This window comes from Scylla paramamosain, chromosome 4 (assembly GCF_035594125.1).
Source record: "Scylla paramamosain isolate STU-SP2022 chromosome 4, ASM3559412v1, whole genome shotgun sequence".
In the NCBI taxonomy this organism is placed as follows: Eukaryota; Metazoa; Arthropoda; class Malacostraca; order Decapoda; family Portunidae; genus Scylla; species Scylla paramamosain.
The window spans coordinates 33,872,027-33,898,024 of record NC_087154.1 but is presented as its reverse complement, the minus strand read 5'-3'; the positions used below and the strand labels follow the sequence as shown (position 1 = coordinate 33,898,024).

General features: G+C 43.5%; 1 protein-coding gene across 3 annotated transcripts in view; it reads left to right on the top strand.

Annotated features, from left to right (window-relative positions):
• Nucleotides 1-344: 344 nt before the first annotated feature.
• Nucleotides 345-25,998, top strand: part of LOC135100030 (titin-like) — a 78,729-nt gene continuing 53,075 nt past the window's right edge. Inside the window, exons 1-2 of one of the 3 annotated variants that reach the window (XM_064002879.1) lie at nt 345-804; nt 9,469-10,415. In XM_064002879.1, the coding sequence (XP_063858949.1) occupies nt 9,478-10,415 (938 nt within the window). In that variant the 5' untranslated portion in view covers nt 345-804; nt 9,469-9,477. The remainder of the gene's footprint in view (nt 805-9,468; nt 10,416-25,998) is intronic. The other 2 variants (XM_064002880.1, XM_064002881.1) reach the window with 2 other exon arrangements.

Sequence of the window (25,998 nt, the reverse complement as noted above, 5' to 3'; positions counted from 1 at the left end):
GAGTCGCACGCTGATCTCAAATTTATTAAAAAGAATACAGTTCATTTTTAAATTAGATTCATGGTAACAACGGTATTTCCTATTATAGTGTTTAAAGAATCATATTTAGTATTGGTATTACATGAAAAACAAATTCAGTGATAAAACAGTAGCAAAAAAAGAAACAATACAATAATGGCACTACTTGATTAGTGCCACTCCTCTCCGCGGCCCCAGGGCAGAGGGCGCAGCAGGAAGGCAGTAGCTGTGAGGCACGAGCGGAGAAACTAAGGATCAACTGACTGTATTGTGTAATCTTATATCCCTCAATTCCTACCCCGAGCTGGAGCTGCCACCGGCCAGACTCGTCAGTCGTCACCGGCCGCCCGGCAGTCACGCTGCGGGGCCGTGCGGGGCAGGTCACCCAAGGGCGCACTCCACACAAACGCTCAGTGGTGGCTCCCGCTGTGGCTCGGCGAGGAGTGAATTTAGCGAAGTGACCGGTTGGCAAGGAAATGGTGATAAGAATAACAAAGTGACAGTCGTATGGCAAAATTGTGTTCGGCACCAAGGCACAAACCAGATTATCCTGTTTTAAATCCCCGACATCTTGTCGGTGCCCCTTCTTGGCACGTACACCTCTGCAATGTGTATGAACATGACACCTGACTTTTGAAGACTGTGTTCTTTGTGACATAACAACATCGTGATTCTTTGGTTTGCTTTCGGGAGAAATCCCGTCCTAGGGGCCTCAGTGCTGAGCAACCCTAGAAACCGCAGCTCCACCACGAGCCTCCTTGTCACAACAGCGTCCCAGACTGACAGGTGAGACAAACACCTTTCTCTAAACTGACATTGTACTGCACACCGCTTCGTTGAGGATCACACACACACACACACACACACACACACACACACACACACACACACACACACACACACACAATTTTCTCGTGTCCAGCACGTGCCTCGCTTTCCCCTAACCACCCAGATTAAAGTATAAAGATTGGCATTATAGTGTAATAAAGAAATAAATGCAATAGACGAGGACATCTAAACACCCCGCGGTTCAAGGATGGCGCCTCGGCTCTGAGTGGACCAAAACGATAAGTTTGGCGACGGGTTTTTAAATCATGAGCTGTGGCTCGGGCTCGACACAATGGGCCAGACCGATAGTCTTACTGGACTCACGCGGCTTAATTCTGCCGTCTTTGATGCTGTACTGCTGTTAATGCGGCTGTTGTGCTTCTTTCACAATATACACCTCCTGGGATTAAAGTGAGCACCCTCGCTTGTTGCTTCTTACTAACGTGAGGAGCTTTAAACTTGATTTCGTCCGGTTTACATCGCATTATCACCTCAATTCCTTACAAACTGACGAAAAAAAATAACTAGTACGATGCTGGTCACTGTCTAAGAGCAGGATCGTACACACAGACAAACATCAATACTTTTTGCAAATATATTACATCATCCAGACTCACAAACGACGATCACCACGATAGTTGTTGCTGTGCTAGAGACAGCAGCTCCTTGTGCCTCTTCTCTCCCGACCACAACATTGCTGTATCAGTTATGCGTGTAAATACTTTCAAAATTCATTATATCATAGTGCAGTCGGTGACGTTACTATTTGAGTGTCGGAGTGTTGACTTTGTAATAGAGAATGCAAGCCCAAATTAGCATCTACGCTTCACACATCGCATCTTTACATGCTTCTGTGTCGAGGGAAGGACGCTGGGTAGCACGGGCTTGCCACAAACATGTACTACTATATCCCATTACTGTCCGCGACAATGGAGCTGTTTGACGACGCCTGTACAAGTTAACACACGTACCAACACGTAAAATTAGATAAGTAAGCACACGAAATGGTACAATAATAGTAATGTATGTACGTAATAGTAGTAGTAGTAGTAGTAGTAGTAGTAGTAGTAGTAGTAGTAGTAGTAGTAGTAGTAGTAGTAGTAGCAGCTGTAGTACTATGTAGGAATAGTGGCGGTATTGACTGTGGTAATAGTAGTCACTGCAAGAGTAAAAATAGAAACTTAAATAGTAGTAGTAAGAGTAGTAGTAGTAGTAGCGGAAGTGGTGATAGTAGTTGTAGCAATAGTAAAATTAAAAGCCTAAGTAGTAGTAGTAATAGTAGTAATAGTAGTAGTAGCAGTAGTAGTAGTAATAGTAGTAGTAGTAGTAGTAGTAGTAGTAGTAGTAGTAGTAGTAGTAGTAGTAGTAGTGACAACATAAATGACAGTGGTAGTACCAGCTGTGGCAGCAACAGTGGCAATAGTGGTCGTGGTGGTGGTGGTGGAGTTGGTGGACTTGGTGGTGGTGGTGGTGGTGGTGATGGTGGTGATGGTGGTGGTGGTGGTGGTGGTGTGTGTGGTGGGGGCAGAGTGGCAGTGCATGGATAAAGCTACGACTGCCATGTCCCCTCAACTAACCTCCTCAGTTCCCCGTCCCTAGTCCCCACGTCTAGAGAGGACACGCCCCTCCGCTTAACATGACAGCTCTCCTAGACAGCAAGAGTTCCCTCTCTGTCGGTCACTCTATGTACACAGCCTGTCCCCGCTGCCCGCATCAGGTCGGTGTCACGCTGCCTCAAGGTCAGAGTGGCACCTCGCACGTCCAACAGGTGGTCACGCGGGGATGAAAGGAACAGTTGCAGCGGTGTCTGTCCCACAATGCGCGGTTATCACACTTCCGTATTTACGCCTTGCTCTCTCGCTTACAAGATTCAAGTCATAAATGAACAACAGTTACAAATCTTCTTGAAAAGCGTACGACCAACTCAGTGCGCCGAACGTCAGTCAGTACGATCTCACATCTTGTGACTCGAGTTAGGTAATACGTGATTAATTATTCTGATGTTACTGTATCATAAAACAGTTGTTATTGACCTTATGCCAGCTTCAATATATAGGGAATGACCTAAGTCATGTTGTGCTGAAACAGGATTCCCAAAAAAAGTATAATAACTGCAATTTTCTCTCCTACTAAAAAAACACATCAAGACCATTTCAATGTACTGCTTATGACAATGTGTTACGTCTGAACCGATAAAAATACTTGTCACACTACGCTACTTTCATCACAGTAAAAACAAAAATAAAATAAAATGTTCCCAAAGAGACGCGAAGGAAAGTGAGCATTGTTTCCTCAGAATGCAAAGTGCTCAAGCAACCCCTATTGCCAAATACAATTACGAAAATGCTATATACTCTATAAATTAGTTAAATTCCTTATCCCATATTTCGTAATACCCGGATGACTACGTGTGCATCAGATAAGCTCAGTTGCCTGTATCATCCTCCTGTCACCCCCTGGCAAAACTAGGTCACGGTGCAGGGAAGATGGACAAGGTCAGACGAAATGGAGGATGTGGGAAGCTGGGTGGTCGCTGCGGTAGATCGCTCAGAAATGCCTGCCTCCCATTATAAGACAACAACAACAACAACAACAACAACAACAACAACAACAACAAAACAACAACAACAACAACAACAACAACAACAACAACGTGTATACTTATAAAAGCACCTAAAAAACTGTCCATATTTCTCTCAGTATCACTACTATGCAGGACCATCACAAAAGTTGCTGTCTGTCTATAAACTTTTAATTAATCTTCTTTACGTGACTAAGCAAACCTGTCCTGCCATGGACCTCAAACCAAGCTGTGTGAACGCATTGTGGCCTGCAAATTGTTAGAACGAGACAACAATCGCCGAGGTTCACGTCACAAAGCCAAAAGGCTCCTACATGACAGGCCATTATTGTACATCCGTCTCTATTCCCTCGGACGAACCATCAGCGTCTCACACGGTCGGCCTGCTTCTGCACGCATCACACGCCGCTACCACGCACAATCGCGGCTATTTACTTATTTATTTCCTTACCACTTACACACTAACCCAGATCGCGAGGAGATTCATACCCTCAGGTCTCCATCAGAGGCTTGGGAGTGCTCTGCATCAAGTGGAGGATACTCGGTACTTCAAACCTTAACCCTGACCTCGGCGTCTCTGCTTGCGTCCTCCACTCTGCTTGCGTCACATCCACATTTTCACCTCTCAAGATTTTTCAGTATACCTCAAGAGAAGACGAAGCTATGATGTTTTCTGCCTGATTTATCTTACTACATCACACAGTGCTGGGTCTCGCCGCGTCTCTTTTTACCACCCGCCCTTCTGTCACCCACGGGCACTTCATAGTCATGCTGCCAATTGAGGGCAAAAGGTAAAGATATGTCCACCGTTCAAGACCCGTCACAACCTTCTTCTCATCCTCCTCGCATTCTGTATGTGATGGCGTCGAACTCTACTACAACACGTCGGCTGATCCCCTCAACACCACAGTGCGTCAGGGCGATCCCCTCAGTATCAAATGCCCCAGGGTAACCCTCGAAAGGTCAAACAGAAAAATTAATAAGCCGAGATAAAGGGACATGTTCCCCTATCTAGCAAGGGTCCGCCTCGGAGCCTCGACACAGAAGGGTGCCGAGGCGCCACGGGCAGGACAGATGAAGGCCTTGAGTGTAGGGTCGCTCCGCTCCTGACCCTTACTTGCCCTGCCCTCCCTGACCCCTCACTCCACGCCGCACACCCGGAACACGTACCACATCAGAGCAGCGCCTCTTCGAGAACTTTCACTTTTATTAGGATAAAACTAATTTACCATAGCTCATTATCTATAACATGAGACACCGCTACGTTAAAGTAAAAGCGTGCTTACTACTTAGTGCTGGAATGCAAAATAAGCATGTTAAGAATAAAATACCAAGTGTGAATCTTACAGAATTGTGCTGATAAGAAAACGCTTGAGCCTTAAACCAACCGAGTTTAAGACATTTTATTAAGAAAAAAGAAACGAAGACGGAAAAAAGCACATAGCGACAGACCTCTGGTGTACAAGTGATGGATGGCTGGTGACACTTGCCCTCCCCGCCCCACATGGCTGACGAGGCACCAATTATTAGTTTAGTTTAGTCTTACACCACAAGCGAGTGCTGGTCATAACCTGACCTCCACCGGGCCTCCTCGAGGGATCCGTCGTCTACCACTCCTCAGCGGGAATTTAATAACTGAGTGATGGAAGAAGCTCCGTCGATCCCCCGGTAACGTCACACCGGGAGCAGCTGGTGACCTGGTACATCAGTCTCAAGTGGTGTCTTCCTCACCCTACCTCACCCTGCCTCACACCTCTCCGTCCCTCTTCTCTCAGCCTACCTCATCTCTCCATCCCTCCTCTCCCTCACCCTACCTCACCCTGCCTCACACCTCTCCGTCCCTCTTCTCTCAGCCTACCTCATCTCTCCATCCCTCCTCTCCATCACCCCACCTCACCCTGTCTCACACCTCTCCATCACTCCTCCACTTTCTTACCCTTTTTCTCTCCTCCACTTCTTCACCCTCCATTACAGCTCTTAGTCCCTCTTCCTCCTCCTCCTCCTCCTCCAATAGTAACCTTCCATTCTTAGTATTAGCCCACCCCTGCACACACCCACATTCATCGTCTACTTCAAACCTTCAACAGAACTTCTGCCTCTAATAAGGCATCTTCTGTGATCTTGTAGAGGACATGCCCGTGATGGAAGGGGGTGATGAATTTGCCTTTTAACTTACGGGAAGGGAAAAGGAAAAACGGGTCATTGTCCGCAATAAGACGAAGCGTTCATCAGACGGAGCTCTTGACACTCATGGGGGTCCGTCTCAGGATAGGTTTGATAGGGAGAGATAGCTAATGAAGGGTTGGTGTTTATAAGTAACGAAGGGAGGTTGATGTTCACTTGATAAATTACTTACTATAGAGATACAGATTCAGTGAAATTGCTGCAAATACACACATGACCAATGCCTTTCCCGCATTCACGCATTCCGTTCGAAAAGTTTGCTTAAATTAATAAAAACACACCCGATGGTATATGTCATTGCCACATGTAAGCCTGGTCGCTTCTTGCAGCTTCCCTTATTTCTTATGTTCTTATGTTCTTATGTCCATCCATCTCACTCTCCTCTTCCGCCACCGCCACACACACGGCCTCGATCATCGCCGGGAGTGTAATTCCATCACTTCCAGGCAGCCATGAGTCAGGACTGCACCGGGAATGTTATCTGGGAGTCTAACAGGAACTTTCTTTCCGCCATCTCTGTGCACCCCTCCCTCCCTTCGTCATGTGTATGCGTGTGTGAAGTGAAGAATTAAGACCAGACTCTCCGCCCCCCCCTCCTCTCTCTCTCTCTCTCTCTCTCTCTCTCTCTCTCTCTCTCTCTCTCTCTCTCTCTCTCTCTCATAATGACAAAATTTCTCTGTAAACTAGACAACTTGATATCTCATAGTTTTCTTGTGACCGTTACCTCAGGCTGATCAAGGAAGACAGAGTTTCTATTGTTGGCTTGAGTGTGGGCTGTGGAGTTGTACGGAGAGAGAGAGAGAGAGAGAGAGAGAGAGAGAGAGAGAGAGAGAGAGAGAGAGAGAGAGAGAGAGAGAGAGAGAGAGAGAGAGAGAGAGAGAGAGAGAGAGAGAGAGAGAGAGAGAGAGAGAGGAGAGAGAGAGAGAGAGAGAGAGAGACAGAGAGAGAGAGAGAGAGAGAGAGAGAGAGAGAGAGAGAGAGAGAGAGAGAGAGAGAGAGAGAGGGGTAAGCCAACGACGAGACGAACAAAGTAAGATACAAACATGGTGCAAGACAACTGGTGAAGACTAGTTCAGTCTCCCCTGCAAAATCCTGTTTTCTCTCTTTCCACTATCCTCTCCCGCCCCCAACCTTCTGCCTCCTACCATCTCCCCTCCCCTTGCCGAAATGCTCTACAGTCTCCTCCTCCCTCCTCTCTTCCACCCCTCACACAAGTCTCACTCACATGCCGTCTGCTCCCCGCCCCTAAGCTCGGCGCCTTAGCACCCTCCCCTCCCAGGCACACAACACCCCTCCTTCAGAAGCATCCACTCGAGTTACCCTCCACACTACACCCCTACTACAGTTCTTGCTTCATATACGTCACAGGGTTGGGTCAAGGGAGCGTCCTCAATACCTACGCTACAAAGGAACACAAAGTAACATAAAGGATGAACAAATGATGATGATGATGATGATGATATGACGACGACAGCGACGGCTAAACCAAGTGTCGTTGTATCAGTTATGTGCCTGTTTCATCCATAAATAACCGAATTATACATACATACATAATGCGCTAGTTACACCATTAAATTTTATGTCTCTAGAAGTTACCATTAATTTATCGTCTCATATACGTAGATGAAGGCACCAACAACAATCAAAAAGCTGAAAAAGAAGAAAAAGTTATGTGAATAGGGGAAAGCATAAGTCACCGAGGATACACCAAACCAGAGCCCACGCACGGCACACAACACCTTTACATCACAAAGTCTTTACAGTCTTACATCAACAAACAAAGGAACCATCAGTGACGCAGTTAATTCACTGTACCCAGGCCCTTACATTGCATCATCGCAGCTAACTACTAATATGTAACTTGACTTGCATAACGCGGTCTTGTTCACCCCGCCGCCGCCACGTGTCTGCCCCTCACATCACCGCCCGTCCCAGCAAGTTGGTGCCCCGCTAACACCATTGCTCGCCCGTTTCCGTCGGCCCCACCCAAACGCCCAGAAACGCGACAGTAGCTCATCTCTTCCCTTTGTCTCACTCCTCCGTTAGGTCTCCCCGCCCGTGACGCCGTCTTGCATCCGCCTAACTGCTTAGGAGGTTAAAGATGCTTCGTTGAAATGTTGTAATATATTCTTTAATTCACGTATATACTGAAAACAAACCCCCCATAATGATAATTTGAGTATAAATGTGAGACATTATAGTAACGTTATTAGACGATTTCAATTATTATTTTTATTTTTTTTCGTAGCTGCGTGATGTGCTTTTTTTCTTCTTTTCTTACACCTCATGTATGGGACGCTCCATCCGTGCCATCTCTTCACACTCCAGCTTCCCCTCCAGCTAGTACAACAGCAACAACAACAAAAAACTCTTCTCTTCCTCACCTGACACTCGCCGACCATGTGTGTGTGTGTGTGTGTGTGTGTGTGTGTGTGTGTGTGTGTGTGTGTGTGTGTGTGTGCGAGAGTGGAAATAAAACATAAAAGCTCCTAGCGACATCAACATTTAGCAGACGAACCTCGAGTGTGGATCATTTGTATTGATGGCACATAATTAGCACTGCCGGAAAGGTGGAGGAAGGCTGCGACATTCATCTACCAGAGAACAATGTGCGATGAAGCGGAGCGAGAGGAAATGTTGCGTACATCATAATTATTTCCTCTTTCATATTCAAAATAAAGCAGACACAAAATGAAACTGTTACTATGATGCAGATGATGATTACTGTATGACGTGAACACCACACATTTCCCAGTAAGTCCTAAACACTCTTGTCAGTTTCATGTTTCATGAACTTAATATCCGCAATACTTTTTATTTCATCAAATCTAGTCTCTTCATACTTAATGGTATTTACTCAAAGATCAAAGGATGAACACACACACACACACACACACACACACCATAGCACGATAAAAACAGGGGAGGGTGAACCCTTTTTGGCTTGGCACACAAACATACCCTCATTACTAATCATCGCCTTATACCGTGACTCAAATCGCCTAAATATCCTCATCCTATTTACAGCTATTTTACGCACAACTTGCCAGTGACGCTGCGGACACCTGGGGCACTCGCTCTCCCACGGCCGGAAACACCAGAGGGGATTTAATTCAGTTCCTGTTAGGGTCTTCCGGTGCCGCAGCTGAACTCAACGCGCCGCTCCGTCACAACCTCGCGGCCCACACCTTGTTTTCTATACTCGTGTTGTTATGACTCACTTAAGGAGGGTGTGAACTATGACGATGCTTTTCTCATATCTAGATATAACTTTAACGGCAGGGGTATAAATGTACGTCATCATCCTAACTTGGGCAGCCATTTAACTGCTTCCACGTGGCTTTGTGTATATCCTGTCACAGCAGGTTGGGTTGTGGGAGTTCAGCTGTTTTTTAGCCTAACTACAACACGGTAAATATCACAGACAGCAACGACTGAAATGATTGTCTCGTCTCGAGTTATGAGACGGATATATATATATATATGTTTCTCCAGGACTAGATTCGTACAAACATTTTTCTGGGTTAAGTTCCACCGACAATCTCAAGGTCATGTCCAGGCGAACGTGTTAAATGCGGGGAACAAACGAGTACAACAATGGATGGAGAAAGTCATTCCCCGGTCGCCACAGCATCCTGTCAATATAAAAGATGTCCTTTTTATCACGTCTGTCATATAAAACGCACATTATTTCGAGATGGTCTCATCCTCAATTAATTTTGCATCCTCAAAATAAATTATTCTTAAAAGAAAAATACATGGAGTTCTATATATGGTTTTCCCTTCATTTAAGTAGTTAAGTTCCTTGTTGTAATTGATGTATATTTTCCTGAGTGTAACCTCGATGCCCTTCACAGGACGTCGGCATGCCAGGCTCCGGTGAAGAAGCCATCCTGCCCCGACGTGACCTGACCCTCCACCACGCGCCGCCGGCCACGCTTCCCCGAACGCACACCATCACGTGTCCGCCTCTCAAGGAGGAACGTCGGGACTGGGTCAACTCCCTTGGCAGGTCAAGAGCCTTAAATGACGACAGCTGCTGGACCGAAGACACCACGCCCACCATGCCCACTCGGAAACACGCCCCACTCAGGTCTCGGGACACCTGGCACGGCTGGTCTCCTTCCTCCAGGTTCAGCTCCATTAAGTTACCAGGATCCAGGTCCAGGTCTACCAGATCACATGACATGAGATTCAGCTCCACCAGGTCCTACGACCCGCGACACTACTCCATCAGGTCCCGAGCATCACTGAATCCTTCCGTCAGGGGTCGATCCTCCCTACGCTCCTTGGCGTCACGAGCTTCGTCAACTTTGCATCGCTCCTTTCGTCACACTGGCCCTATCTACAGGGTGGCCACCTCCCGGGCAAGGGCAGCCAGGGAGTGGGCGGGCACCTTCAGGGAGCAAATAAGCAGCAAGGGTGGGACGCTGCTCCTGACACCTGCCCGCGGTCGCCGCCAGCCCGAAGTGGTGGCAACACGCGGCAGCCCGACCCCCGAGCCAGCCAGGAATAGCCCTTGGGTTCATGCGACCCGCAGGGCGGCGTCTGCATCCCGCACCGTACACTGGGAGGTCGCCAGTGGGTTGGCGGCCTTGTTTGAGTGCGGAGCGACCGCTGGTAGTGCAGCGGCTGTGGGTGTTGGGCGGGTGTGCTCCGCTGCCGCAGCCATGGCCGATGGCAAGCTGCAGCAGCTGCGCCGCTCCATCAGTTCATGGAGTCTGTCCACCGTTAAGAAGCCCAAAATCACTGTCCCCAAATTCAAAGCTCCAAAAATCAAGGCCTTCCGCGGCAAGAGAAACAGGTGAGTCAATTAGCTGTACAGGTGTCCACAGGTACCACTTATAAATATGATAAATGTGCGCTACATACCGGGAATGCACAGCAGTGCCAGAACGGAAAAGAGTAACTTCTGTATTTTCATTTTTTTTTTTCTTTTTTAGCAGTAAATGCAAAGCAAATTCAATACCTCAGTCAACCAAAATCGAGCCAGTGGACACGTGAGCACCCCTAGGCCCGGCCCACAGCTGGCTACGGGCCGGCGGGTCTGGCCAGCTTCCCGTCTACTGAGACGTCTCACTCTGGCGACTCGTGGCTTTACATGTGCACGAAATTACTGCATGTCTGTCCACTCTTTTCCCTCCCTCTGTTCCGTATTACATCTATTAACGAATTAATCCGGCGCCATAATTGTGGACTTTAATTATGAAGGTTACCGATGCATACATAATTGCTTAGAGTAGACAGCAAACAGACAGATAGGCAGAAACTTACACTGCAAAATGACAAAGCCTGTATATAGTGAAAAAAAAAAAAAAATAGTGAACAGAGAATTTAAAAGGCAAAATATATAGATAGATACAAACAAATTAGTTACCTTATTAGTTTTAATGTGTGCATAGGTATTTATTCCAAATACCTTACTAATGAAAGCAAACCAGGTCGTCACTTTCCTGAAGGCTTTATTAACGCCAGGAGCTACTCTAGGGAGCACAGGATACATACAGGGAAGGCGAAACTCGTCATAACCATTGTGCCGGTATCCCAACACAATCCACCATTATCTCCCATTCACAGTCACCTGATAGCAGAGGTCGCCATGAAAGAACTGTTACGTGTCCGGTAAATGACGTGCATATCTAGTATGTACCCTATCAATTACAGGACACAGTCTTCACACCTTCCTAGGGCACTTACTCAGACTGTATGAGCTACGACCGTCAATTTATAGCACCAGCATCACCAACGACTTCACCTAAAATCGTGTCGAGCTTTTCTCCGTCTGCTTCATATCACACACACACACACACACACACACACACACACACACACACACATAATGAATCTAAATGCACTATTACAATATCCGACCTCATCAACATAATCAATTACTCAACAGACCAAGAAATTGAAGCTTTGATTATCCTTGGAACTGCGACGATTCATGATCAAAGTACTGTTAGAAACATCTGAGAGGAGTCCACGTGGAGCGGTGGTAGTGAGAAGGGTGGCGCTGAATAAAGAATCACATTATGGACAAAATAAATGTTTCAGTTCTCCGTTTTATGGACAAAATAAATGTTTCAGTTCACCGTTCTATCTCAAAATGGCTTATTCCGATGACTTACTAAGTAGAGTTCCCATATAAATTTCCAGCGTAACGTCTCTCTTGACTTACTGATGCTTGCTATTTGGAATAAAGCAAATAAACAAAAATGCTACATTGTATCCTCTAAATCAAAACTACTGATTTTGCTACTTTAAGTCGACGGAAAGAGACTAAACAAAAACTAACATCAAATTAACATCACCAAAGAATGACGACACTCACTCGGTCTCCGAATTCGCACACACACACACACACACACACACACACACACACACACACACACACACACACACACACACACATTAGTCACGTGTGTATACAAGCGACATTAATATTCATCAGTGCGGTGCCCCAACCTCAGTGTATAAATCAGGGTCAATTTGATATACTCCACTGACCTTGGTTCTAATGTCCATCCCCGTCGGTATGTGTCAGAGTACTGGCACTTTCACAAGGTCACACGGATATAAAGAGAACCAAGGACACTGGGAGGGTCAGATGTAGACAGAAGGACATATAAAAGAAGTACGTAGACGGAACCAAAAGGTCAATACACTGCCATTCAGAGACGGGCTGACAGATCTACCACAGTGGTCTCAGGCTGGAATCTGAGATAAATTGATGGCTGAATCATTCTAAAGTTTTCTTATTAGCTAAGTTTTTGTAGCACATGAATTTGACTACTGAACATAATCTCCAATGAAACTTCATATTCATCTTCTCGTGTGTGTGTGTGTGTGTGTGTGTGTGGATGGTTAGGTGTGTGAAACAAATAACTACATAATAAGAACTGCCTTACGGTATTAATAAAATCTAAATACCAAACCCGATAATAAAACTCATTAATCACTGAGTAATGCGGTTGATGAGGCTTAAATTATCATCATCAATATAGAAATGAGAAACTATTTTACTGCTGGCTAGACATCAGCTACTAAACGCAACAATTTCAGCTACCCATAAAATCATGTGATCTGGCTACTGCGAAATAAATAAATACATAGTAACAAGTCCATATAGTTCGTCAAAATGTCTTTAAACTTTATAACACAGAACACACGCATTTCACGGAAGCAGAATTAAAAAGTGGCCCTCAAATCCTTCCACTCATAACTTACACGTAACTCACAATAAGAAACAATCCACTTGCACTCCATCATCTTTTTCCCAATGTAACACAAGTAAGTAATGACTCGATGCTTTGTTTTGTTTGGGGACACCTGACTCACGATTCTTTCCGTCCTCCGTTTTCTCTTTTCTGTTCCTTCCACTCACGTAACACGCACCCACACACACACACATACACACACATGCACACACATTGCAGTCCCTCATTAACCAAGACACGTGCACCAAGGTCGTATCACAAAATTAAGTGGTGCGGCAAAAACAGGTTAGGGTGCTGCAGTTCCCCGATGCGTCTCCACCAACGCCAACCCACGGTATGCAATGTCTCTGATGATACAATGTTAGAGAGAGAGAGAGAGAGAGAGAGAGAGAGAGAGAGAGAGAGAGAGAGAGAGAGAGAGAGAGAGAGAGAGAGAGAATGAGTTCAGTTTAAGCGAGACATTTTTAGAGTAACCTCATACTCCTACATTAAGTAAGTGTAGGTGATAAAACCCACTTTTCTTCCTCACCCACCTCACTTATGACGTCCTAAACTGCCATGCGCTGTGAGGAGAGACAGATGGACGTGTGTATGTGTGCGTGTGTGTGTGTGTGTGTAAAGTTTATCGTCTTGAACTCGTGGACCTCGTGATTGCCACCCATGACCCTTTCAGTAAGATCCAAAAATGGCATAATTATTATAACCCGATCTATGGATACGAATGCGACCTTTCACAGTCGCTCAAAAACAGTAACGACTTGTGCATCATTAAAATCCCTTACGACCTGACCGGGACGCGAACCTCAACTTGCCAAGTGACAGGCAAGGACGATACCATGTTCTCTCTCTCTCTCTCTCTCTCTCTCTCTCTCTCTCTCTCTCTCTCTCTCTCTCTCTCTCTCTCTCTCTCTCTCTCTCTCCTTGAAACAACCTCTTGGCGGCGTGCGTTCATTTTTTTTTCTGTTGGCTGATTTTTTTCAACTTTCTTCCCTAGGAATCGTTGCTTCAATAATCTTATCTCATAATACATACATTACTTTAAACTTCTTTGGCTGTGACACTAGATAGTCGTTGTCCTTTATCCCATCACTCTTCATTATTTCCTTTCAGAACTGTAAAATATACTATTTTTGACCTTACCGCTATTCATTGTAAGTATGAAGCACAATTTCCTCATTCCTAACCTTAATCTTCACACATTCAGGACTGACATCACTACAAGCTCTCCCTAGATGTAATTTGCTCATCAAGTCTTACCCGCCACGCCCGCGACGCACCTCTCACTGTCACGGCTCTGTGGCTTTCAGTGCGAGGCGGCGGCGAGCACTGCAGCCAGTTCATGTTGGTTACGAGTGACTTGCAACAATAACTTATCTTTGGGTTCTTACTGCGATGCTTGATTTTACTTACTATTATATTAGAAAATTAATCATAGTATAAATTATGATCAAGTGTAGTTTTGTGCTGCTATTGTTTCTTGTGAGAGAAGAGGATAACAATGTTTGCTGTGTGTATGAGCATTGTGTAAGTAGAAGAACGTGTGAAGGTTCAAGGCCAGTGCACTGATGAGGAGCTTAGCAATATAACAATTCCACTATTTCAGAGTCTCGCATAAATCCACCACACCTGAACCTCCACACTGCCTCCACAACATCCCAACAAGCATTTACAACCTCCCCAAACACAATAATCGCCATAGATCACACCTCCTTCTTCTTTCTAGTAATATGAATATTTATGTACAATACCCGAGTACGCCTTTTTGTCTTTCCTTCCTTCCTCACTCAGCCACACTCACCAGCGTGCCGCTTCCCCCCTTTAACTACTTCACTGCGTTAAGTGTTCCATTATTTATACATTCGCTTCCTAATTCGAAAATTATGAATCTTCAAACGCTGATGTACTCTTATGTATTCTCTTCAGCTGCAAGCATTAAGGCCAACAGTAACTAAAGACGAGGAATAATGTGGCACGTGGCAAAAGCACACGTGGTTCCCTTCATTATTCTATTCATCAAGCTGCTCAGCATGTCTGACGCCATTTACTGACCAAAAGCAATTATCAAACACACACATCTCATCGTAGCATTACCAAGGAAATCCATAGAAAACACTGAGAACACAGAGAATTTAGATATGCCAACAGGGAACACATGAGCAGCACCATCAGGGCTCGCCGCTTCCCTGACCCCATAAAAGCACTGTAAAATACTCCCCTGCAAGACAGCCTAGCCCGCCAGCTCGCATCACATCCCTTTACAGTCATCTAAGGATCCCGACAAGCACCTCCCTTACCTGTCTCAAGCAGTAACAACACCGATGATTCAAGATAAACGCGGAGGGTCGCGAACGAGCACAGGGAATAATATTATACACCGGAGTAGCTACCTGACCGGAAGTCATGGGAGTGCGTTCGTAGGAGATACGAATAAAGAAAAGAAAAAAAAGTTAATGTAACAGCGAATCCAGATATATCAGTATGATGTTATTAATTCACAAAATGATATTCTATGAGAAGGAGCTTTATACATTCCTAAGTTGATTATCTAGAAAGATATAAGCCAACAATGAATGAACGATCACTTCTGAACACTTGAGGCAAAAGGTTTCTCACTCTCTTGTTATACAACACGTAGATTCACCGATTGACTACATCATGATACAGTGTGTTAGGAGATGCGATGGTAAAGATAATGACACATAAAGCCTCCATGAATATAACATAACGTTAAGCTTACACCTGGCAACTGTTCGCCGCAATGCTCGCTCTGAGTGCCAAAAGTGGTGCGTGGAACATCTCTAACATTTTCTTCTGTGCATACTCCGTTGCCACTCAGCAGTCATACGGTGCCCATATGCTGTGTCAGAGAACCAGGTAGCATAACGAGTTGAATCCCCCCGCAGCGGCATATCTGGCCTCAAACATCAACATTCACATGTAGTTATCATCGCCGCATACAAGATCACTGCCCGAAACGAAGCTTGACTCACTGGGGTTCGGAACATGCATCGGACAAAACGCAGCCTGATACATTAATCATTCGAGTATATATTGAGAAGCTTTTATTTTGCCTTGCTTTCGCCGACCATCTCCATGAATCTTTTTTTTTTTTTATCTTCACTACAATGACGCATGAAAGTGTGAACCTAGATGAACATTCATTTCTGATTCACAACACCTCCTCCGCCATTACATCCAAGGCGGGAGAAAGGTCAACATTTGAAACACATTATGGGGTGTTAACACTCTGTGAGCAACCTTCAATAAATTTTCCATGTCATATCGCCGTTCATTAATAACATCACGCCTATCAGTGGACTAAGTAACTGATAATGATTGCACTCACATTTCCTTTAGTAAGACAGTTTTAGCGCGATACACGTCAAATCATTCTTCATAAAATTCGTGTTCTTTTTTTTCATTGTTACTTATGAGCATCTTTTACACCTGAACACTACTCAGATACATCTTTCTGCGCTTGTATTCTTACTCCTACACTACTGGCAGCCTTGAGCACAACAGCATCATAATTTTTTATCCTAACTTCTTTTGTCAAGATCGAGATGCTTCAGTAACTTTTAAGTCAAGTGTAAGACAGCCTGGCGCCACGTTGTAAGCTTAGGCAGCGTGAACGCCATGCACATTCACGCCGTTCAATAGCCATCCACCTGTTACTCGAACACCAGCAAGTTTTTTTTCTTTCAACGAATGGAAAAACAATCTCGCTAACCTAAAAACCCCTTTGTGTTTACCTCGAACTGAAACTCATAGGACGAGACATTATCTTTTAATCCCTTACTCGTGCACGTGGCCCCTCACCTGCCAGCACATTCCCACGATGGTCTCATATCTCCCTTTCTACTTTCACTTGAACAACAGCCTTCTCTACAAAAAAAAAAAAAAAAAGCTTCCAACTATCAAATATACGTCGTCTGGTGAGGCCAAGACAACGCCTGACTTAGAGTTCCTTGAATATTTCTTATGCTCAGCCGCCCCTTGACTCATTCATTCCTGTACATTTGTTCTCGCTACTGACTCACACTTCCACATTTGATACCATTGTCACGCCAGGGGGGGTTTTCCCAGTAAATTTCGTGGTGTTGGAAGAGAACTGGTAGGAGGGACTCACATGTATCTCGATCAAGCACTCGACTATTTTGAAAGTGAGTCTGGCAGAACCCCAACTTGGAGAGTCAGTCAGAAGTTGCCTTGAAATTTCCCGTGCCATTTTGTCTTCTTATTCTCTCTCTCTCTCTCTCTCTCTCTCTCTCTCTCTCTCTCTCTCTCTCTCTCTCTCTCTCTCTCTCTCTCTCATCCATTCTTTCCTCCATTCTTGGCCAGCAACTTTTCTCATCCTTTAATCTCCGTCACATACTCGTGTCTCCCTCCCTCTGCAGGCTGGGACATATTAAGGCACTTCATCCTTACCTAGTCTTGGCTACCCTTCCTTAACCCCACAACCAAGGTCACCTAATACTGCCTCTCCTCCTCCGGTTACCGTCACCACCACCACCACCACCACTGCCACCATCACTGCCATCACCACCACTGCCATCACTGCCCTTACACCTTCATCATAAGCCACGCTGCCACAACTATTTTCTGTTTTCGCCACAACCTGCTCCACCACTCACGGTCTATAAAACCTGCCTCCCCAACCCCTCGTCCAAGACCGGCCTTACCACCACCAGGATACTCATCTTCGGCCCCGCCCCGCTGTTCCCTGAATATCTTAAGAAGTTGAGTGACTTACGGCTTATGATTTAAACCCCAGTGTCACTCGGTCTTCGTTCTCTCTCTCTCTCTCTCTCTCTCTCTCTCTCTCTCTCTCTCTCTCTCTCTCTCTCTCTCTCTCTCTCTCTCTCTCTCTCTCTCTCTCTCTCTAGTATATACTTCATTCAAAACTATAGTCACATTTCAGTAATATCTTGAGAGGCATAGTTTTTAAAGATTTTCAACTTTTACTTCAATTTAAATTTTTTAACCTCATAAAAATTACAAAGAAAATGCAAATTTACTATTACGGTACGACTTAAAGCAGATTACTATGGGCAATGTGGGCATAATAACACACACACACACACACACACACACACACACACACACACACACACACACACACACTGCACGAAGAATTACTGCGGAAATATAATCATGTAATCCAATACTTACGCCACATTGGATAGAACTACGAAAGATTACAACTAATAACAAAGAACAACAAACCTTTATATCCTTCCAACAAAAAAGAAACACATTGCACTACTGATTACACTGCTTTGCGATAACGAAGAAGGAAAGGTAGCAAGAAAACACGAAGGGACGCAGAGAAGGATGTGACGTCCTGCTACAAGGAACGAGTTGTGGAGTTCATCTGCCTCCTGTAAATCAGCCTCTTGCCTCCATCACTCATGCCTGACTCTTTTGACACTCACTCACTCACCCTCAAGACCCTTCACCTCCTTCCTGCTACTTCACTCTCGCTCCAAACCTCAGTGCGTTCTGTGTTCACCTCTTAACTAACCTTGTGATGTTCTCTCCATTGGTTATCATTCAGCGTCATCCATTTTCTGGGATTTTTTGTAGTGTTAATACTTAAGTGCTGCCTTCTTATGCTTTGTCTGAGCGCCTCTTCGACCACATCATAACATACCGTGCCAATATGAACCACACCACGCCACGCTATAATCGCTCACCCATCCATGGACACACACACACACACACAAACACACACACACACACACACACACACACACACACACATTCTAACAAACAGCAGTCCTAGCCAATACACACACGCACACATATTAACTTTATTTCACCATACTCTTCACACGCAAATACATCACACACACACACACACACACACACACACACACACACACACACACACACACACACACACACACACATTTACACAGCCGGTCTGGTGGCAATGATGGTGGTGGTGGCGCTGGCCCTCCTCCACACTGCCTTAATACTTTGGCACCACATAGTCTCCTGAGTGCCAAGGTGGCCCTGATGGCACCCTCGTTTGTGATAGTATTAGCCAACTGACTATGGCGCTGGTCCCTGTATTTACAATGAAGGCGAGGAGATAACAGGAAGTAGACATTGCTAACAAGGAACATGAATAATATTCCTACTTTAACTTCCTAATAACTGCACAGTACCTCATGCAGAACTCTGTATTAGTACAAAGACACTTATCCTGTATTTTTTGACTGCCGCTTTTGACTCTCGGGGACCGGCACCTCAGTGGGCCTTTTTTTTATTAAAGTTTTGTTGCCCTTGGCCGGTGCCCCTCCTACATAAAAAAAAATAGATAAATAAAATAAATAAAATAGGTCTCCCAGTAAGAGTGGAACAAACATAAAGTCAGGAAGCACGTAACTGATCGCATTATAATCCTGGCTTTAGTAAGAACATAAAAGATAATAATGGCAACTGCAAGAAAGCATCAGGCCTACACGTGGCAGTCCCTGTATAAAGCATGCCTACCAATTTCCATCTATCATATCCATCCATAGATATGTCTAATCTTCTTTAAAGCTCCCTATTGACTCGGTACTTGCTATTTGATTACTGAGGCAATATTCCACCCCTCCCTATGCTCTTTAAGAAATAATTACTGCTACCTTATATCCGAAAAAAAAAAATTGTGTTGTTATGGTTGTTTATTTTTCTTATTTTTGCCGAATGTGTAAAAAAGGACGACTTTCTCTATACTTCTAGACAATGAGAGCTAAACTACTTTATGACCAGTTGTATTTGTATATTTCCGCAAGTGTCACATGTACATCCACGTGTGTGCCTACGCCCCGCACATACTGAATCAAGGAGGGAGTAACAGGGTATTTCCTGTCAATATATTATCGTAACATAAATCACTCGCAATTCCTCGAAACTAAAGAACAACAACAAAAAAAAAAAACATGAATATGAATAGGTGTGTCGTAAGAATATTCTATAACATCATTCTCTACATAAACACTTTCAAGTTAATCTTCAATGTACTGAACTGAAAAGACAAAGACAACAATTATATATTACGAATTTTAGCATCGTTCACTATACGAGTACTCTTGCTTTCGTGCTGAACGTGGGAGGGTTATCGTGAGCTTTTGGTGTCGGGACCGCGTTGAAGCCAAGTTGGTGCGGCCGAACACGATCACACCAGCCGGACCTGAAATACGACATGCCCAAGAGGCTCCTGTGTCGGGTCTGGGTTACAAGTCTCCGTGGTGTGTCGCGTCATTATTCTCCTCACCGCCGTGTCGCTTTACTTGCCCTCACTCACCGTAGTCTTGTGGCAGAGATAGATGATGTGTAGTAATGTTACTGTAAGTTGTTTTGCTTTATTATCTTTACTATATGAATACCAATGAGCCGCTGATATTTCTTCCATGTGTGTGTGTGTGTGTGTGTGTGTGTATTTTATTAATAATGTTCTAAATTTTCACGCTTAATTTGTTAACTCTCAGTAGCGTGAGTGAAATTTGTGAATCCTAAGTTAAAGATTACTTGCAAAAAAAAAAAAAAAAACAATCAACCCACGTCTATCTCTACTGTATGTATTTTATATTTTTGTCAATAAACTAACTGTGTGTGTGTGTGTGTGTGTGTGTGTGTGTGTGTGTGTGTGTGTGTGTGTGTGTGTGTGTGTATGTGTGTGTGTGTGTGTGTGTGTGTGTGTGCTAAACAAGCGACCCAAGTTAATGACACACTTTCCGCCTCACAGCCCACACACAGGCCGAGTGTTGTTTACAAGACAGAAATAGTTCATGCAAAAAAATGTCCGTACTACATGCCAGCATTTCTTTGAGTCCTCCCTTCATTCATGTTTTGCTTTAGATGTGGTTCACGTTTTCTTTCCCATTCTCTCTCTCTCTCTCTCTCTCTCTCTCTCTCTCTCTCTCTCTCTCTCTCTCTCTCTCTCTCTCTCTCTCTCTCTCTCTCTCTCTCTCTCCCCTTCCTAGTTGGAATTCCTCCATTTACTATATATAAACATTTTCATTAACGTACTTTTCAATTCACACCAAATGTCTCCTTCCTTTTAAACAAAAATACTCTTACCTCTTACTCTTCTCCCTCTTCCTTCTACCCTCCATCCACTCATACATCCTTCATCCTCCACTCCGCCCTTCCCCCTTTTTATCTCGTCTCCACTCTCGGCTCCCACCTTCTCCACTTTGCTGCACTCACCCTCGCCCCATATATCCTTCTCCCTACACCTGTATCTCCTTCACCTTTCCTCTACCTCCCCCTCGTCCTCTGCTCAGTCTCCCGCATGTCATCTCCCCCTGCCCCGGTGTCTTCCCTTCCGTCCTGGCGCTCTTTCCCGTCCACCGTGGCGAGGGCGGTGTCTCTCCGTCGTTCCTCTAAACATAGCTTCCAAGAATGACGTCATGGCGGCTGTTCTTACGGCGTAATAAATAGATGGACGAGTAAGCAACCTTCGACGCAACGGCACGGAGACGTAGTTTTGTCAGGCATGTCTTGTGGTGGAAAAGATACGGAACAAACACGACTGACTATTTTTTTTTTTTATCTCTGTAACTTTATAACGTGTCTTTAAATGGATTTCTACAGTGGCTGATAAGAAGACAAGGCGAATGAGTATAGATGTGTGTCTTAGTAACGTATGTAATCAGTCTATTTAGGTTACTTTTAAAATGGTATGTCCTTTCAGCCCTTTGTTTATTTACCGTGACGCCAAACTTGAAGGTACGAGTAGATGTTAGTGGGGCAACGCACTGTACAGGAATGAAGTCGACGCCTGATGCTGCTCATTATTCTTCTCTCTCAACGCCGGGAAGAACACAACAACAGCTGATCCGCGCCACACATCCCTGCCAACCAAGCCGTCTCTGTCACCTTCCCTTCTTTGCCCCGTGAATAAAAATTAAAACGTGGAAAAAGAAAGGAAAGTTAGTAAGAAAGGAGTCAAAGAGTCTCCATATGAGGGAAAAATAAAAGGAAATGTGTAGATATGGATATACAGAGAACTAATCTCATTTTTATCTTTTCTCACGAACCCCGTATATAAAAGTAAAACATCGAAAAAAAATGGGAAGATGGAGATACAATTTTAGGAGGAGTGAATAAGAAAGAACAAAAAAACGGATCTATAATAGAAAACTAACCCATCTTTGTCACTTCATCTTCCAGTTAGTATGAATAAAACTATAACAGCAAAACAAGAAGGGAATGAATACACACGAATATATTACATAGAACTAAGATTCGACAGACAACCAACCAATCAAGAGACATATAAAACTAAGACTACGAAATGGGGGGGAAAAAAAAAAGGAAGGAAAAAGAACATTATACATATATATGGAGAACTACATAGAAGGAAATGCGTTAGGACAAATTAGAGAGAAATAAAGTTTAAATAGTAACCAAATAATATTATGCTCAGAGTGACAAAGACAAAACCAATACAAACAAAATAAAAGTATAAAAGGATGAAGCACCAGTAAAAGGAAGGAAGAGTTGCAACACATTGCAGAGAACTGAGGTTTCAATGACAACCAGCTAACTGGGTGAGTGTTGCGAGTGACGGAGAGGAGGAAGAGGAGGCTAGTGGTCTGACAGCTGGACGGGAAGTGCGATGACATGACTTCCTGGAGATGGTGACGACATTGCTGTGCTGACGCAGTTGCAGTGAGACGAACTAAAGAGAGAAGAAAAAAAAGGAAAGAAAAAAATTTGCGAAGATATATATATATAATATATATATATATATATATATATATATATATATATATATATATATATATATATATATATATATATATATATATATATATATATATATATATATATATACTCGTATATGTATGTATAAAAGGAAAGGGGCGATGACAGTTTAACGGAAGAAAATGAAAGCTGAAGGTCATGAGAAACAGAGGGGAAATATACCGAAAAAGGACAAGGAAAAAACAACAATAACAACAAGGGTAGGAGGGGGATATGTACCTGAAAAAAGTCAAGAAAAAAATAACAATAATAACTGAGGTAAGCATGAAGGAAGAAATCTAAGAGGAATTTAAAATGAAAGAGAAGAAAAGAAAATTAGATGATAAACAAACAAAAGGGGGAAAGAAAAAAAGGAAGGTGATGAGTTACGTACAGACGAGAATTAAGCCAAAAAGAACAATACAACAATGATAATAAATAGGGAAAGAAGGAAGATACCGAAAATTTAGTACGTATGAAGAGATGAAAACGATAAGAAACAAAAAAAAAGATAATAATAATAATAATTATCATAATAATAATAATAATAATAATAATAATAATAATAATAATAATAATAACAATAATAATAATAATAATAATAATAATAATAAAAATAATAATAATAATAATAATAATAATACGAGTATCATGAGCTACAAAAATACACCGAAAAGAACAATGCACAATTAGGATAAACAAGGAAGGAAGGAAGATATCGAGTAGATGAATTATATGAAAGAAAAAATTTAAATAACCAGGAGTATCCGGGTTTGGCACCGGAATAAAAACATGGGCGAGAAAAATCAACAAAAACCAAGCTTCCTAATATAATAATACGCGGACAATGACTAATTACGTGTATAAAACTAGAGAAAGCAAAACTCCCCTAATATAATCACGCAGACAATGGCTAATTATATGTATAAAAAGGAAGGAAAAAGTCTGCAGTTCTGGGAGCGTATTCACAAACATTACTGCGTCTTACTTCGACTAATTCAAACAGGCTGTACTGGAAGGCATTCAAGGTTTTCAACGGTGTTTTTACGATTTTATTATTAACATAGTAAGGAATCTGCATATTCATTGGAGAAAACACCCATGAAAGCCTGATTAATCATCTCTGTTGCCACTGAGAAACAGTTCTTATGAGAGACTAGCATGTTTCAAAGTACAGTCTCTGGAGAAACTCGCTGGCTGGTTGCGGTCATAAATGAGCTGAGGCAAAACAAGACAGGCAGCGAATATACTTCCCCTAATGAAAGAATGTGACGTCAGTAGTGGAGTGACGGAGGCAGGGTACGTACGTCACACGCTTTGCTTCCTCACCACGACTGCTTTCAAAGGTTACAGAAACGATTAGTCGAGCTCTCAAGATTGCTTATCCTTTTAATAACATACAAATCTTGTTAATATGTCATTAGAACCCCATAACTACCCTTAAAATCCCATGTAGTTTCAAGTAGAGCCTTTTGAACTTAAGTAATGGAGATACGGTTCAAAAGTATTTCAGAATATGCTCCACAGTGAGGGCGTGGCTAGAATGAGAGTGGGAGGAGCAAAATGAGGAAGGAAGTGCCAGCGTTAGGTATGAAGTGGCATACATTACATAGAGTGAGAGAGAGAGAGAGAGATGGATAAAATTCTTCGAGGAAGTTGAGAGGATTGAGAAAGAGTCGTACAGGATAATACTCGTAAAAGGAAACGAAGGTTGAGAAAGGGAAAAGTTACTGTAATGAAAGGAGTAGGCGGGTGTGTTTAGTAATGATAGCGGAGGGAAAAGAATGAAAAGAGAGGTGTAGAGTATCTTTAAGGGAGAGAGTATAAGAGTGGGTATTGGATGACAAAGGGAGCGTAAAGGTGAAAAGGGAAGCATGATGTGGTGTGCACAGGGTGGCAGAGAGGGAAGAGTGCGAGAGTATAAGGGTGACAGTATTGGGCAGAGGGAGAAGAGTGTCTTTAAGTAAGTGTAAGGGTGGATGTCATGTGTCAGAGGAAGTGTGAAGGTGAAAAGGGAAGCATGAGGGAGGGGATGTGAAGGTGTGCATAGGGTGGAGGAGGAATCGTCAGGGTGAGAGAGGAAAGGAGGAAGGGAGGACACCGCCAGGAGCTTCCCGAAAACATTACGGTCACGTGACTCAACTTCCGGCGCACAAAAACAAGGTAGAAGGAGGGTGGCTGGCACCTCTCCTCACTGGTGCCTTGTTTGTTTATTTCCTTATTTACTTATTTATTTATCTATTTTTCTTTTCCTTATATACCGTTATTACTTTTGTTTATGCAATTTTATTCTTGTTGTTGTTGTTGTTGTTGTTATTATTATTGTTGCTGTTGCTGTTGCTGCTGCTGCTGCTGCTTCTGCTTCTGCTTCTGCTGCTGCTGATGCTGCAGCTGCTGTTGTTGTTGTTTTTGTTGTTGTTGTTGTTGTTGTTGTTGTTGTTGTTGTTGTTGTTGTTGTTGTTGTTGTTGTTATTGTCGTCGTCATTGTTGTTGTTGTTACCGGTGCTGCTGTCCCTGCTATTGTTATTATAGCTGTTCATTGTTAAATATAACGTAGTTCTCAAGTCCAGAAGTAAACGTATTCACGAATATAAGTACACACACACACACACACACACACACACACACACACACACACACACACACACACACACACTCTTAAGTGCCTAAAATAAGATACACACATGACAACAACTAAACACGTACATGTACACACAACGAACTACATGTATGCACAACACAAAAACGTATCCTCCTCCTCCTCCTCCTGCTCCTCCACCTACTTCCTCTCCCGTTTTCTTACATCCTCTCCCCGTCTTTCTTCTTCCATTATCTATCCCTTCCTTTCCTTCAGTTTGTCTATCTCGGCTTTGTTTTCCTTCTTAGTCATCTATTCATGCCCTTCCTTAATACGCTTCCACCCTCTTTTTAATTCTTTTGTTCTTCTTTACCCTTTAATTTCCTTTGTTTTATCAGCTCCCGGCGGTTCTTCCTTCCGTCCTTGCTTTCTTCCATTTTTTTTTCTTTTCTCTATAATTATTTTTATCTTTATTTTTTCTCCTACATTTCAGCAATATTCTTTTTTTTTATTTTTTTTTTCTCCACCTTTCTTTTTCTTCCTCCTCTTTCCTTCCTCCATCCCGTCACCACTTGCTTCAGATGGTGTGAGTCTTTAAGGGTCTTAGGTGTTAATCGAGGCTTCCCGTGAGGCCAGCTGACACTTCTCCTCATGCCTTCTTTCATCATCTTCTTCTATTCCCTGATTCATTGCGTCTTTTTATCTCCTCATGGTCTCAGTTGCTTCTTTTCACATTTCCTTACCTTTTTTTTTTTTTTTTTTCTCTCTCCACATCTTTACTTTCCTCTTTCAACACTCCCATTGACGGTTCCTAGAAGTGATACCTTGAAGGGTTGCGTTCCCGT